Source organism: Gallinula chloropus (assembly GCF_964237585.1).
Source record: "Gallinula chloropus genome assembly, chromosome: 10".
In the NCBI taxonomy this organism is placed as follows: domain Eukaryota; kingdom Metazoa; phylum Chordata; class Aves; order Gruiformes; family Rallidae; genus Gallinula; species Gallinula chloropus.
In genome coordinates, this window is record NC_140095.1 from 20839019 (window position 1) to 20854090 (window position 15072).

Here is a 15072-nt window from a genome sequence, read left to right on the forward strand (position 1 = left end):
TTCATTATGAGTGTGCTGTAGACATTATGAAATCATTTTGGTTAAGCAGAAAAAAAGAAAACAAGAGGCAACGGCTGGTTGTGTTTCCACAAACAAAAAAGATTAGTCTGAAAACAAATGAGGAAAATCAAGAGAGAATCAGAGTGTGGAAAGGAGAAAGGAAAAAAAAAAGATGGAGAAAAAGAAGAAAGATGCAGAGGGAAAGAAAGAGAGCAAGAGAGGGGAAGCAAAAGAGTATGGCAGAAAGGAAAGGAACGGCAGCGAGGGAAATAATTTATAGAAGAAGGAAGGATGGACGATAACATGGTCTGACATGATAAATGCAGGAGGGGACATCGGCATCGTCTTAACTAAAGGACGCTAAGTAAGGCTCGTTGAAAAGTCCCGAGGAAGAGCAGTGAGAGCTCTTGCCTGACGGGTTACGAATGTGTTGTAGACATTTTGGAATAATTCTCATGAAGGAGAAAAAACCAGGACAACTGCTTGACTGTGGTGAAACAAATAAATATGAGGATACAAAAATGAGGCTGAAAGCAATAGGAAACAAAAGAGGAAGAAATAACAGACGAAAAAAATCATAAACCAAAATGAGCAGAAAGGAAAGAGATAAAGGAATGGCAGAGGGGAAGGGAGACGACAAGTAAAAAGACAGGAGAGAAGAAAGAAGAGAGGACAGAAGATATACACAGAGAATACACTGGCCGCTGAGCGGAGTTGGTCCCTATAAACCCCAATACGCGCCTCCCCCACCCCGCCCTCGCCTTAGAGTCCCGCGCTCCGGCGCTGCTGCCCCGTAATTACCGCTGACGGCTCCGTCTTTGATGGTCTCCGCCGCGGGGCCGGAGGCAGCTGAGGAGCTGAGAGCAGGGAGAAAGGAGAGAGAAGTGTGGAAGGAGAAGGGGAAAAGGGTGAAGAATCGGGCACGGCGGGGCCAGAACGAAAGGGAGAAGGAGGAGAATGAGGCGAAGAAACCGAATAAATGCAAAGTGAGAGGAAGGAAGAAAAGAAACTGGGAAAAAGAAGACAGAAAAGGGAAGAGAAAGCAGGAAAGAAGATGGAAAGGAAGAAATCTCTGCAAGAAAAAAAAAAGGAAGACAAGGAAAAAGAATTGGGTGCGTGGAGCGAGAAAGCAAGAAGGGCAAGACAGAGCGGAGGGTAGGAGGAGAGGGGAGAGGAGCCGATCAGCGCGGGTGCGGAGGCGCGGGGTTGCTGGGCAGCGAGAGGCGTCGGAGCAGCACACGGTGTCGCTGCAGGCTCAGCAACGGCGGCGGAGCGGCGAGGCGGCTCCGCCCCGGTGCGGCGGAGAGCCCGGCTGTGAGCGCGGGGGGGCGGCGAGGGGCGGCCAGGAGAGCCGGGGCGCGAGTGCGGGCGGCGGCGGGGAGCCGGTCGGGGCCCGGTCGGGTGCGGGTCCCGCGGCGGTGAGTGTGCGATGGGGTCGTGTCGGGGGCCCGTGGTGCGGGTGCTGGTGCTGCAGGCGGCCTGGGCGCTGGTGGGCGGGCAGGTGCGCTACTCGGTGCCGGAGGAAGCCAAGGCCGGGACGGTGGTGGGCCGGCTGTCGCAGGACCTGGGCCTGGAGGCGGGCGCTCCGGAGGCGCGGGGGCTGCGGCTGGTGTCGCAGGGCCGGCGGGCGGGCGTGGAGGTGAGCGGGGCGAGCGGGGCGCTGGTGGTGAGCTCGCGGCTGGACCGGGAGGAGCTGTGCGGGAAGAGCGCGCCGTGCGCCCTGCGCCTGGAGGTGCTGGTGGAGCGGCCGCTGCGCGTCTTCCACGTGGAGCTGGAGGTCACCGACATCAACGACAACGCCCCGCTCTTCCCCGCCGCCCGCAAGAACCTCAGCATCGCGGAATCGTCGCTGCCGGGGTCCCGTTTCCCTCTGGAGGGCGCGTCGGATGCCGATGTGGGAGCCAACGCGCAGCTCTCCTATACACTCAGCCCCAGCGAGCATTTCAGAGTAGAGGAGGAAAACAGCAACTCGCGCAGTAAATCTCTGTTCCTGGTGCTCACGAAACCTCTGGACCGCGAGACTGTCCCTGTGCACCGTCTGGTGGTGACGGCGAGCGACGGGGGCCGGCCGGCGCTGACGGGCACGATGGAGCTGGTGATCTCGGTGCTGGACGCCAACGACAACGCGCCCCAGTTCAACCAGTCAGTTTACAACGTTCCTTTGCCTGAAGACGCCTTGCAGGGCACGCTGATGGCACGAGTGAACGCCACGGATCCGGACGAGGGAACAAACCGTGAAATCGTTTATGAAATCGAAAATTTTGTTCCTCCATCTGCCTCGGATGTCTTCAGCATCGATGCGAACAGTGGCGAGATCAGACTGAGGGGGGCCCTGGACTATGAGACAGTTACTTTCTACGAGATACAGGTTATGGCAAAGGACAGAGGGACTCCCCCGCTGTCGGGTCACTGCAAGGTGGTGGTGGAGGTGCTGGACGTGAACGACAACGCGCCGGAGGTGTGGGTGACGTCGCTGTCGGTGCCGGTGCCGGAGGACGCGTCGGTGGGGACGGTGGTGGCGCTGCTGAGCGTGTCGGACCGGGACTCGGGGGCGAACGGTCGCGTGCGGTGCGCGGTGTGGCCGGCGTCGCCGTTCGGTCTGGTGTCGACGTTCGCGGGCTCGTACTCGCTGGTGCTGCGGGAGGCGCTGGACCGTGAGCGGGTGTCGGAGTACGAGGTGGAGGTGCGGGCGGAGGACGGCGGGGCGCCGGCGCTGCGCGCCAGGCGCGGGGTGCGGGTGCCGGTGTCGGACGTGAACGACAACGCGCCGTCGTTCGCGCAGGCCGTGTACACGGTGCTGGCGCGGGAGAACAACGCGGCGGGCGCGGAGCTGGCGCGGCTGTGGGCGCGGGACCCGGACGAGGCGGGCAACGGCCGCGTGAGCTACTCGGTGTGGGAGGGCGGCGCCGGGGGCGCGTCTGCGGGCGGGGGGTGGCGCCCGGCGTCGAGCTACGTGTCGGTGGACGCGGAGAGCGGGCGCCTGTGGGCGCTGCAGCCCTTGGACTACGAGGAGGTGCAGGTGCTGCAGTTCGAGGTGCGTGCGGTGGACGCGGGGGAGCCGGCGCTGTGCGGCAACGCCACGGTGCAGCTGTTCGTGGTGGACGAGAACGACAACGCGCCGGCGCTGCTGCCGGCGTCGGGCGTCGGGGCGGGCGGCGTGGGGTGGGGCGAGGCGGCGTCGGGTGCGGGCTCGGAGGTGGTGTGGGCGTGGGCGGCGTGGGGGTCGCCGGCGGGGCAGGTGGTGGCGAAGATCCGCGCGGTGGACGCGGACTCTGGCTACAACGCGTGGCTGCGCTACGAGCTGTGGGAGCCGCGGGGGAAGGGCGCGTTCCGCGTGGGGCTGTACAGCGGCGAGGTGAGCACGGCGCGGGCGCTGGAGGAGGCGGACGGCCCTCGGCAGAGGCTGGTGATCGTGGTGCGGGACCACGGGGAGCCGGCGCGCTCGGCCACGGCCACGCTGAGCGTGTCGCTGGTGGAGGGCGCCGAGGCGGCGCTGGCGGCGGCGGGCTCGTCGGGGCCGGGGCCGGGGCTGCGGGCGGCGGCGGGCGCGGAGGGCGCGGTCGCGGGGTCGTCTTCGGCGACGAACGTGTGGCTGGTGGTGGCCATCTGCGCGGTGTCGAGCCTGTTCCTGCTGGCGGTGGTGCTGTACGGGGCGTCGCGGTGGGCGCCGCGGGCGGCCGTGCTGTCGGGGCCCGGGCCGGCGACGCTGGTGTGCGCCAGCGAAGCGGGGAGCTGGTCGTACTCGCAGCGCCAGAGCCGGAGCCTGTGCGTGGCCACGGAGGGCGCGGGCAAGAGCGACCTGATGGTTTTCAGCCCCAACTTCCCGCCGCCGCCCGGCGCCGGGGCGAAGGAGACGCAGCCGGAGCCGCCCGCGCTCCTGGACACGGTCAGTGCCCCCCCCTTGCCCGCCCCTTGCCTGTCACGCCTTCGAGGCGTGTCCTGCCCGGCGGGTTGGCGCTTGGGTGAGGTGGGGGTCTGTACGTGCTTGGCGGGTTCTTACTCTTATATAGTTAAATGTGTTGTCCCTTTTATTTTCTTTCGCTGCCTAGTGTGCGTCTGCATTTTTTAAATGCCTTTTTATTTTTTCTTGGCTGTCGTGATTTCCTTGAGCCATTCTGCAAACTTTTTCTGTAGCATCACGACCTGGCTTATCTCCTCACGTGATGTTTTTGAATTTGTATCTGAAGTGTGACAGGATAGGCTGCTGGTTTCCGTAGTATGTCATATATTTTTTTAGAGAAGCCAGACCTGAGTAGGGAGAACGAGAGCCTAAATCGGGCTGGAAAGGATGTGTGGAATTTTGCAGTCCTGAAAGGTGACATGTTAAAGTTGGATGGATGTTCTCATGGTATTGCATAGTCCAGTTTTTCATCCCTTTGCTCCTTATCATTGTTTATAGTGCTTCTGCTTTTGAAGTTCTCCAGTATTTCCATTCAGTCTTTTATTTTTTAACACGAAGAAATTTTCTTCAAGTAGCAGCTGCTCATCCTGCTGGTCTCCTTTGAAACTCTTTCTGGCCTCATCTTTTCTTCTTACCGTGTTTAGAAGTGGAGGTCTTCCTAATTGTCACTTAATGCTTTATTGAATCTTATTATTTCCACAGAGTTGGATGTAACACGGGTTTATTCCATTGTCTCAAAAATCATTCCCTTTAGATTGGCAGTCAAAATAGAGCTGATATATCTATGTCACTGTCTTCCCTATGCTAACGATATAACTTCAGAATCTGAAATGGTTGTTTCAGAGTCAGCTTCTTTCTATTCTGCATTGAAAATCTTCTGTCATTTGCCTACCTTGGGCTTCAGGGTCATCAAGTCTACAGTTCTTCTGAGCAGACCTGTATTGTAACTCTGTTCCATAGGGCAATATCTCCTGTAACCTTTTTTACATCACTCTCCATGATTTTTTGGGTTCCCTTGATAGGCTATTAAATGGCACAGTTGCCAGCAAAGATCTCTGCTGGACTGCAGAGATGACCTTATTACTTTGCTCAATTGACCTGGTTTGGTTTTCTTGCCACCTGTGTAATTTTTCATTGTTCTTAAGGTGGGTTTTTTTTCACCTTTCTTTAATTTTGTATGAAGTGTCTTCGTGTGTGTCTAGTGTTCTGTCTTGCAGGTAGGGTAGGTTCGGTGAACTTATTTGGTTTTGGGTGCTGGGAATTGCTGGTTTCCAATTTTTTCTTAGTCTGAAGTCTGTCCTGCCTTTCGATTCTCCTCTGAAACAGAGCCTGTGCAAGGTGACCACGGTTGGTACTCTAGGTTCTTCTATGTTCACCTTGTAAGGCATATATTAGTTTGTAAAGTAGTACAGAATTACTATGGACTTGGAAAGCAGAGTAGAAGTATTTCACGTCGCGGCTCTAGGTATGATGTAAATGTATTTTCTAATACAAAGTACTTAACAGCAGAAGAACACGAACTATGGAAGCTGTGAAAGATGTGCTAATGTAGCTATAGTGCTACATTAGGCAAGATGTGCTGCTAGAGGACTTGGTGTTGATGGGCAAACATATTTGTAGAAGCACTTCAGCTACCATTCCTGACTGAGAGTTCCAGGTACCTGCAGTGGTAGGCTTTACATTCCCCCCCTCCCCTTTTTTTTTCTTTTCTCCTCCTTCCTGAGAATACTTTGTAAAATAAACTGTTACTTTATGTCTGGTTGTCTTTGTGCCTTATGATGATCATGTAAGTATGAATTTGGATGACACTTCAAACTCCTGATTCCCCCCCCCTCATAGACGGTGTGGTTTAGCTTGCCTTTTGCAGGAGATCTGTCAGTAATTGTGAACAAGAGCTATGCTGCCAAATAGAGTTGACTGTTGGATTTCAGAATTTGTGGCCCATGCCATCACTGTCATTCACTCTCTTATACCCTCAAGGTGAGTTTTTTTTCCCTGATAGAACGGTTTGAGGCTTTAGGTTTAATTTCTGTTTCTACCATCATAGAAGCAGATACAGAAATGCTGGCAATACAGCAGCAATTTGGGAGGCTGGACAAAACCTCTTTGCTTTTTCAGCCTTGCTTCCCCAAAATTGTCAAGCATGATGCTTGAACTCGGCCCTGACAATGGAAACCTGGAAATAAATCAAGACAACTGTTTGCAACAGAATAGAATAGCAACAGGTGTAATTAAAGATGATCTATCAACGAACCTGTCCTGATGTTTTTAGCATTTGGTATCTTCATTTTGTTTTGGCATTCTGCTGCATTACTGAAGTGTCTGTGGTAGAACCAGCAACTCGCTACTATGTGAAATCATATAGTTCGTGTGGCTGCCCAGCCTACATGGCAGGAAAACATGTCTGTGGTTTTCTAGACAAGGGACCCTGATATCTTTATGTCTTTGGATGAAGTGGGAGCCTGGAAGCATGTTGCAAAATGTACTATACCTTGCCAGAGGTGTGGTACAACCCTATTGTGCTGTTCTCAGTTATGTGATGGGTGAATGGCTGTATTGTATCCTGCATCAGCTCATCTCCATCACTAATGGACACATTGGTTTGCTGCACTGTGAGTGCCTACATTCTTAAAAAGGTAAGAAAGAACTTGTCTTCCCCACTTGTAGATGCACAATGAATGACAACTTACAGGACATACTTCACTGGGTCACATAAAGACTACTAAAGAGCTCAGTTTCCCTGTGCTGTTTCACCCTGCTGAGAAGATCTGGGCTATGAGGCTTACATTCAGATGGAGACATAGAGTTAGGGAGTCACGGATGGACTGTGGAAAGTCTTTGGAACTTGTGTACATTGCTGTTTTCTTGGCCTGGAGCAGGACTTCAAACAGCAAAACCATTCTGATATCCACAGACACTAATTTCTGTGTAAATGATGTCTTAATTCTTTATTCCAAGAAAACAGAAGAGTGATTGTGATTGCTCAGCTACATCACTGGCACGAAGACAGAGGAGTAAGCACTTTCTGCTTGATTTTGGCATTTCTGCACCAGACACAACTACATTCTGTGCCAATCTGTGACTTTCTGGAGAGCTGAGTACTTTATAGATGGAAGATAAAGGATGCACTTTTCTGCAGAGGAGACAACGGAAGGCTCTTCACAAAGAAAGAAATAAACGAAGAAATGAAATTACATACCCTTCAGCAACGTGTAGGGAAGGCAAAGTCAGGACATCAGAAGTGAGATAGGCACTTTCCAGTGAAGTTTCCTGGGTTAACGGAGGTGGTTAGGAAACATTTTGACAAGTACTGATCAAAGCGGCTTTAGGGAAGAGAAGAAAGAAGGCAGGTGAAGAAGAAAAAGAAGATAGAAGGGAAAGAAAGGAAAGAGAAAAAGGAAGACATGGTTTTTGAAGAAGTGTTTCGAAGGGAAATAGTGGCGCAGGCGGCAGAGCGACGGAACGACAGCCCGTTGTTTCTCGAGCGATGCGCCGGCGGCAGGAGGCGGGTGCTCGCCGAAGAAGCCGCTGTCGGACACAAGGTGCCGCTGTTGGCCGCGAAGGCTCCGTGAGCTGAGCGATGGGCGGCGGCTCCTCCCCAAACCGCGGTCAAGGCTCCGTCAGCGGGCTCAGCAACGGCGGCAGCGGACAGGAACGGCGGAGCGCGGCCCCGCGCCTGCTGGTGAGGCGGAGAGGCCGGGTGGGTGCGGGTCCCGCGGCGGTGAGTGTGCGATGGGGTCGTGTCGGGGGCCCGTGGTGCGGGTGCTGGTGCTGCAGGCGGCCTGGGCGCTGGTGGGCGGGCAGGTGCGCTACTCGGTGCCGGAGGAAGCCAAGGCCGGGACGGTGGTGGGCCGGCTGTCGCAGGACCTGGGCCTGGAGGCGGGCGCTCCGGAGGCGCGGGGGCTGCGGCTGGTGTCGCAGGGCCGGCGGGCGGGCGTGGAGGTGAGCGGGGCGAGCGGGGCGCTGGTGGTGAGCTCGCGGCTGGACCGGGAGGAGCTGTGCGGGAAGAGCGCGCCGTGCGCCCTGCGCCTGGAGGTGCTGGTGGAGCGGCCGCTGCGCGTCTTCCACGTGGAGCTGGAGGTCACCGACATCAACGACAACGCCCCGCTCTTCCCCGTGAAAGAAGAAGCCTTTACCATTCCGGAATTCAACACGCTGCCGGGAACCCGTTTCCCTCTGGAGAGCGCGTCGGATGCCGATGTGGGAGCCAACGCGCAGCTCTCCTATACACTCAGCCCCAACGAGCACTTCTCTCTGGATCTCAAAAAAACCGAAGAGGATGGGGAGTCCTTATTCTTGGTGCTCACGAAACCTCTGGACCGCGAGACTGTTCCTGTGCATCGTCTGGTGGTGACGGCGAGTGACGGGGGCCGGCCGGCGCTGACGGGCACGATGGAGCTGGTGATATCGGTGCTGGACGCCAACGACAACGCGCCCCAGTTCAACCAGTCGGTGTATAACGTGAAAGTCTTAGAGGGTTCGGAGCCCAGGACGTTGTTAATAACGCTGAATGTCACGGATTTGGACGAAGGGGTAAACAAAGATGTTACCTATTTATTTAGCAGGCGTGTCCCTGCTGAAGTTAAAGAATTGTTCAGTATCGATGAAAATAAAGGAGAAATCAGACTTCAAGGGAAGTTAGACTACGAAGAAAGGGATAGATACGAGATCACGGTAGAAGCCAGAGACAAAGGGACTCCCCCGCTGTCGGGTCACTGCAAGGTGGTGGTGGAGGTGCTGGACGTGAACGACAACGCGCCGGAGGTGTGGGTGACGTCGCTGTCGGTGCCGGTGCCGGAGGACGCGTCGGTGGGGACGGTGGTGGCGCTGCTGAGCGTGTCGGACCGGGACTCGGGGGCGAACGGTCGCGTGCGGTGCGCGGTGTGGCCGGCGTCGCCGTTCGGTCTGGTGTCGACGTTCGCGGGCTCGTACTCGCTGGTGCTGCGGGAGGCGCTGGACCGTGAGCGGGTGTCGGAGTACGAGGTGGAGGTGCGGGCGGAGGACGGCGGGGCGCCGGCGCTGCGCGCCAGGCGCGGGGTGCGGGTGCCGGTGTCGGACGTGAACGACAACGCGCCGTCGTTCGCGCAGGCCGTGTACACGGTGCTGGCGCGGGAGAACAACGCGGCGGGCGCGGAGCTGGCGCGGCTGTGGGCGCGGGACCCGGACGAGGCGGGCAACGGCCGCGTGAGCTACTCGGTGTGGGAGGGCGGCGCCGGGGGCGCGTCTGCGGGCGGGGGGTGGCGCCCGGCGTCGAGCTACGTGTCGGTGGACGCGGAGAGCGGGCGCCTGTGGGCGCTGCAGCCCTTGGACTACGAGGAGGTGCAGGTGCTGCAGTTCGAGGTGCGTGCGGTGGACGCGGGGGAGCCGTCGCTGTGCGGCAACGCCACGGTGCAGCTGTTCGTGGTGGACGAGAACGACAACGCGCCGGCGCTGCTGCCGGCGTCGGGCGTCGGGGCGGGCGGCGTGGGGTGGGGCGAGGCGGCGTCGGGTGCGGGCTCGGAGGTGGTGTGGGCGTGGGCGGCGTGGGGGTCGCCGGCGGGGCAGGTGGTGGCGAAGATCCGCGCGGTGGACGCGGACTCTGGCTACAACGCGTGGCTGCGCTACGAGCTGTGGGAGCCGCGGGGGAAGGGCGCGTTCCGCGTGGGGCTGTACAGCGGCGAGGTGAGCACGGCGCGGGCGCTGGAGGAGGCGGACGGCCCTCGGCAGAGGCTGGTGATCGTGGTGCGGGACCACGGGGAGCCGGCGCGCTCGGCCACGGCCACGCTGAGCGTGTCGCTGGTGGAGGGCGCCGAGGCGGCGCTGGCGGCGGCGGGCTCGTCGGGGCCGGGGCCGGGGCTGCTGGCGGCGGCGGGCGCGGAGGTCGCGGTCGCGGGGTCGTCTTCGGCGACGAACGTGTGGCTGGTGGTGGCCATCTGCGCGGTGTCGAGCCTGTTCCTGCTGGCGGTGGTGCTGTACGGGGCGTCGCGGTGGGCGCCGCGGGCGGCCGTGCTGTCGGGGCCCGGGCCGGCGACGCTGGTGTGCGCCAGCGAAGCGGGGAGCTGGTCGTACTCGCAGCGCCAGAGCCGGAGCCTGTGCGTGGCCACGGAGGGCGCGGGCAAGAGCGACCTGATGGTTTTCAGCCCCAACTTCCCGCCGCCGCCCGACTCTGCTGTAGAAAATGGTTCAGTTGGGAAGGGTCCGTCTCAGTCCCCTCTGGCTTCAGGCTTGGTAAGTCTATTTGCAATTAGTTTGGGGAGGGTTGGGGGTTTTTTTATCTGTTGCCTTTTGTTGTTGTTTGTTTTAGTGTGTAGTCTTTTTACCTGTTACTTTTGATGGATAATCTATGTATTAAACCGCCCTTTCCGGCGTAAGCATCTTGCAATGCCTGTTGTAGGCACGTGTTGCTGTTGGATGTAAGCATTTTGTTCCGCGTTGGAGACCGTTGTTCATATTTTTAGTTTAATTTTTCCTTGACGATATTACGATTGAGGGTATTCCTAGCTTGGTAAGATTTCCCCTGACCTTTGTCGTCCCATGTTAATAGTCGGTGTTAGCGGATCTTTTATTGCGTGTCTTTGAAAGTGTGAAAACACCCTAGAGGTGCCCATTGAGTTTCCTGGATCCCTTAAGGTGCCTATCATTAGGATACTACTGTTCTCCGAAACTAGGCTTGGTTTTTATCAATAATACTGCGCTAACGTGCGCCAAGGATCCTTCGGGTTTTTGTGGATTTCTAGGCTTGGTGAGTGGCGGGTTCCGTGAGTCTTAAGAAGCTGAAATATATGGCGTGATAGTTGTGGAGCCCAGCGAGGAGAGGCTTTGGTGATGTCGTGAATATCATTCTGCCTCTGGATGTCGCATTCTTCGTAGTGTGGTGTCTGTTCTAAACCATCCATCCCAGAAACGTGCTGTGGAAAGTAAAGGGGGGGGGGGGGGGCGAAGGGAGGGACGGCAATCAAGAGATGTGGGGCTCGGGGAGGCTCGAGGGGAGCGGTTCTCTATGCGGTATTGGATAGCTTAGAGTTAGATTGAAAGCTTTTCGGTCTCACATCAGTAGAGCAGAAGCAGGAGGGAACTACAGATTCCTCTGGATAAAAGTTTTCGGTACTGGTGTCCACTTGAATTTCTGAGTGTGGAGAGTGATTACTCACTTACCGGGTCGTTTTAACACCGTTACCGAAGCAGCTGGTCCGGGCCATGTACGGATGGCACTGCATCGACTCTGTTCTTATCACCACCTCCAAAATACTGATAAGGATCACGTTTAGGGTTCTTTGTTCAATGTTAGAAACTGGATACAGCTGCTGTAGGGATAAGTGAAGATCTCTTACATCTGATTTTTAGAGCATAAAAACGAAGCCTGTAGGTCTGCCGGGGATGGTGGGGTGTGTAAGAACAAGCAGTACTTCAATATAATTCTTTCTCATGTTCCACGTTCAGCTCGTCAGAGACATTGTATGTTTACCAATGTTTTATTGTAAGGTGATACTTGTAACGCCTTCATTTCTTTTAAGAACAAAGATTTTTGTTGAGTTGTGTTCTGAAAGGCTTTTTTACACAAAGGACGTGGACTAGAAAAAATCGCAGATCGTTGTTCCAAACAGATAAGAATGGTGCTTATAGGGAAAGAGAGAGTGTTTATAGAGAAAGGTGAAAACTTCGTGTCCGTCTTGGAAAAAAAGTCGTAGGAAGTGTGTTCTCTCCCGCCTATATATAGAAAAAAATGCCAGCGAGTCCCACGAATTTTCCTGTCTTTCTTGCATCTATTTCCTTCATTCACATGGATGTGATAGGAACAGCAAACCGCCATCTCCTAAGAGAAAATCTGCTGAGGTTTGTAAGAAGGATTAATCAGTTCTGAATAAGAAGATGCAAAAATGCAACAGTTTCTCAACCGGTGTGGGAAAAACTCCTTTCCTTGATTAAAAGCGATGTGGGGTCTCTTAATGCCGATCGTTTGGGGCAGGGGAGTTATTCAGCTTTCGTACAGTTTCTCTGACTGCGGTAATGAATTCAAGACCCAAACGGGATTTATTATAGCCGCGGTCTGCCGGGAAATATTTCAGTATTCATTTTAGATACATAAAGCAACCTTAGCTTCAGAAAGGGAGCTCGTGGATGCTTTTACTTCGTAGCAGGTTCTGGGCAGGAGTCACTGAACAGAAAGCGCTAGGACATCCACTCAGTGTCTTCAGTAAATACAGCAATTTCGCGCAGGGCTCATCAGACTCTCTGATCGTTTTGGAGAACGATGCTGATGGATGTTACCGGCCACAATGCGAGCGTGGCAGAGCTTGCAGCCGGGTGCGCTGCTCCGCGGGCGGGGCGGGGAGCGGAAGGGGCGGAGAACGGCGTCGGAGCGGAGAACGGCGGCGGAGCGGCGGCTGCATCGCCGTAGTGGCCGGAGGTGGTTTTGCAGTCTCAGAATTGCAGATTTTACAGGCGGGGAAATGCCCGGCGCGGCAGCCGGAGGAGTTGGGAGAGGCGCCGGGTCTCTCGCTCTGTCACATCAGCGGGACCGGTCCGTACCCGCCCTCCCCGGTGTCCCCTCTCACCAAGCTGGGTGGTCTCTGGCGGGGTAAATAGACCAGTCTATGCCCTCGCGTTCAAGAGGAGAATTCTTGCCTGCGATACACTGAATAGCACGTTGTGAGCCCGTATTTCTTTGGCTTTTCGTGAGGTTCGCTGGCATCTAGAAATCCTCCGCGTACGAGCTTGTTTTCCCGGGTTCCTTCTAGTAATCTCCACTCCCGCTGTGCCCACGTAGCAGCTGCGAGCTCCCGTGGCTTGTTAAAGGGTGTCCAGACGTCGCTGCCCGCTCTGCCAGCAGGCACAGCCTGCCTCCGCGGAGGAGGGGACGGAGGGGGGGTTGGTGTCGGGGCTGTGGGAACAGCAGCGGATCATCCCGGCGCTGCGGCCAACAGCAGAGCTGCTCTGTTCTCGGACCCCCCGCCCCTACCCACCCCTCCCCGCCCCTTGTCGCTAGGGGAGACGTGGGGCTGAGAGTGATCCCGGCGGGTGGGATGGGGGAGAGGGGTGGGAGCGAGGGGGAAGGGGCTCCCTCGGTGGACAGCACGGGCTGTCTGCCACACCGGATCCCGAACGGGAGGAGCTCGATGTTTCGGGTCGCGGAGGGTGTCGCCGTCCTTGCGCTCATCCCTGCCCGGAGGAGCCCACCCGAGACAGGCGATGGTGGGTTCCCTGTGGCTCCGGGCTGCCCATGTGGACTCGGTCAGAGGAGCAGCCCCTTCTTTTGGCTCCGGTCTTTCTCATTCCGCTGGCAGATCCTGTTTACTGTAGGGCTGCTGTCACTGCACAAGCTTTTCACGTGCTCCTTTCCGCGTGGAGACGAGGGCTGGGGCTACCGGGCTGCCCGGGAACAGCTGCCGGTTCCCTTCGGAGGAGAAAACGCGGGGCTGTCGCTCCGTCTGCTCTCCGGGACGGATGCAGCCCCGTCTGCTGTCTCCCGCTGAAACGCCTTGTCCTAATTTAGCCCCCTCGGGGCTCCTCGGTTCTGGTGGGTGCCCCCGGGGATTTTCCCAAGCCAGAGTACCGAGCGGCACTTGTCCTGTCCTGCAAACCTCCGCAGAAGGTTCCGCGTCTGCACAGCCCGTGGAAACGGCGCCTTAAAGTCATCACTGACGTAGATGACGATATTTAAACACGAGTGGACCCTCGTGTCGTGCAGCCATGTGCTCCGCAGCCCCGGCGTAGCCCAGGTTTACTCTTCGCCTGTATTTTATTGCCTTTAGTCGCTTATCAGTCTCTTGCAGCCGCAACAGTTGTTCCGAGCACAACGTTTATGGTTGGACTAATGACGTCTTATTGCCGGAAACGGGAATGACTGGCTGAAAATAGAGGTCGGGGCGGGAAAAAGAATACGTAAGGGATGCTTGGAGCGCTCGGGCGGTGTAAAGCAGCGCTGCAGCTGCTTGTAACAGTGCAGAAAGCGCCCGTGGGCACGTTGGGGAGGTGGTGAGAAAGGTCGTGTAACGATGGTGAGACAATGGACCATGTCCTCGGGATCGCAAAAAGTTGAATTGCTTGGCAAGTCGGGTCAAACCAGCTTTAAGAATAGACGAGATTGAGGGAAGGGAATGGGCAACTGTTCGGAGATGGCAGATTGAAGGTGAGACGAGAGGTTTTAAACAGTGGTTATGCACCATGATATTAAGGGTGGGGAGCACGCACTTCTACATTACAGGTGTTTAATGCCACTGATGTGCAAATAACATAATTAGGATAAGTAACATAAGATGGAGAGGAGAGCTTTGAGATGGGACACCCTGAAAAGAGAGGTTAGGTGGAAGGGCAGTGAACAACAGTGAGAGTGGAGAAACTGAATGTAAATGCACTCTTGAGATCTCTGGGGCAGCTGGGTATGGGAGGCAGAGTAAGGACAGAAAGGGCCTGGGAATCTGCTGAGTCCTGAAGCAGTGGCTTCATGCACAGGACAAGGCTGGATTCTGCCCCCATGGCACAACAGTGTTACTCCCTTCATAGCAGGAGTCACTGTGGTGCAACTGGCCCTAGATATTTAATATTACTAAGCACTGAATTTTGGCCATGACCCTGTCTACCAGTGTGGTGTGTGGATGAGGTGCTCATACAGGCTCAATTGATATGGTATTGGTAACGAAGGTGTTCTGGTGAGTGAAGCTGCCTGGCTGCTGGGAATATATCACTGTCCATAGCAGAGTGGAAAGGGGCAAGGTACTAAAGCAGGGCTGCAATGTTTGAAAAACATCACAGAGAAAGAGAATTGAAGGTAGGTTCCCTTGGAGCCCTGCAGGGACACATTAGGCAATGCTAGAAAACTTGAAGTGATGTAGCAGAAAGCTGCAGAAGCTATTTTTGGTGGTAAATGAGTGAATTAAAATTGTTGTAGCTGCCAGATGCCTCTCAAAAGGTGAGTATGTCTCAGAAAAAGAAAACTTTATTATTATTTTGACAGATTTTGGTCGTTGTTCATGAAATGGTTTCTGTTAGCACCACTGGTATTTCAGGCATCAGTGTGCATAACCACAGCTTGTTATTCTGACATTAAGATTTAAAGAAAATCCGCCTTTGAGTAGGGTCTTGTGCCCAGAATTCTTGGGTTTCTTGGTTGCAAACCCAGTCACAGAAGGGTGAGTAGAGCCTGTGTGTTTTGTGTGTGTGTGTGCATTTGGGACACCAATGCTGGCTGCCCT

The 15072-nt window shown here is 55.8% G+C and overlaps 2 protein-coding genes across 2 annotated transcripts in view; both read left to right on the forward strand.

Annotated features, from left to right (window-relative positions):
* Positions 1–1398: 1398 nt before the first annotated feature.
* On the forward strand, positions 1399–5812 carry LOC311195500 (protocadherin alpha-10-like; the record flags this gene model as incomplete). The annotated part of the gene is made up of 2 exons (XM_084268904.1): positions 1399–3962; positions 5769–5812. Exons 1-2 carry the CDS (start codon positions 1430–1432, stop codon positions 5810–5812), a joined length of 2577 nt encoding a protein of 858 aa, XP_084125030.1. The 5' UTR covers positions 1399–1429.
* A 1821-nt stretch (positions 5813–7633) lies between these two features.
* LOC311195501 (uncharacterized protein) overlaps positions 7634–15072 on the forward strand; it is a gene marked incomplete at both ends in the record, with an annotated part of 36494 nt that continues 29055 nt past the window's right edge. Inside the window, 5 exons of the mRNA XM_084268905.1 lie at positions 7634–10108; positions 12098–12405; positions 12867–13072; positions 13181–13269; positions 13374–13523. Coding sequence (XP_084125031.1) covers positions 7634–10108; positions 12098–12405; positions 12867–13072; positions 13181–13269; positions 13374–13523 — 3228 coding nt within the window. The remainder of the gene's footprint in view (positions 10109–12097; positions 12406–12866; positions 13073–13180; positions 13270–13373; positions 13524–15072) is intronic.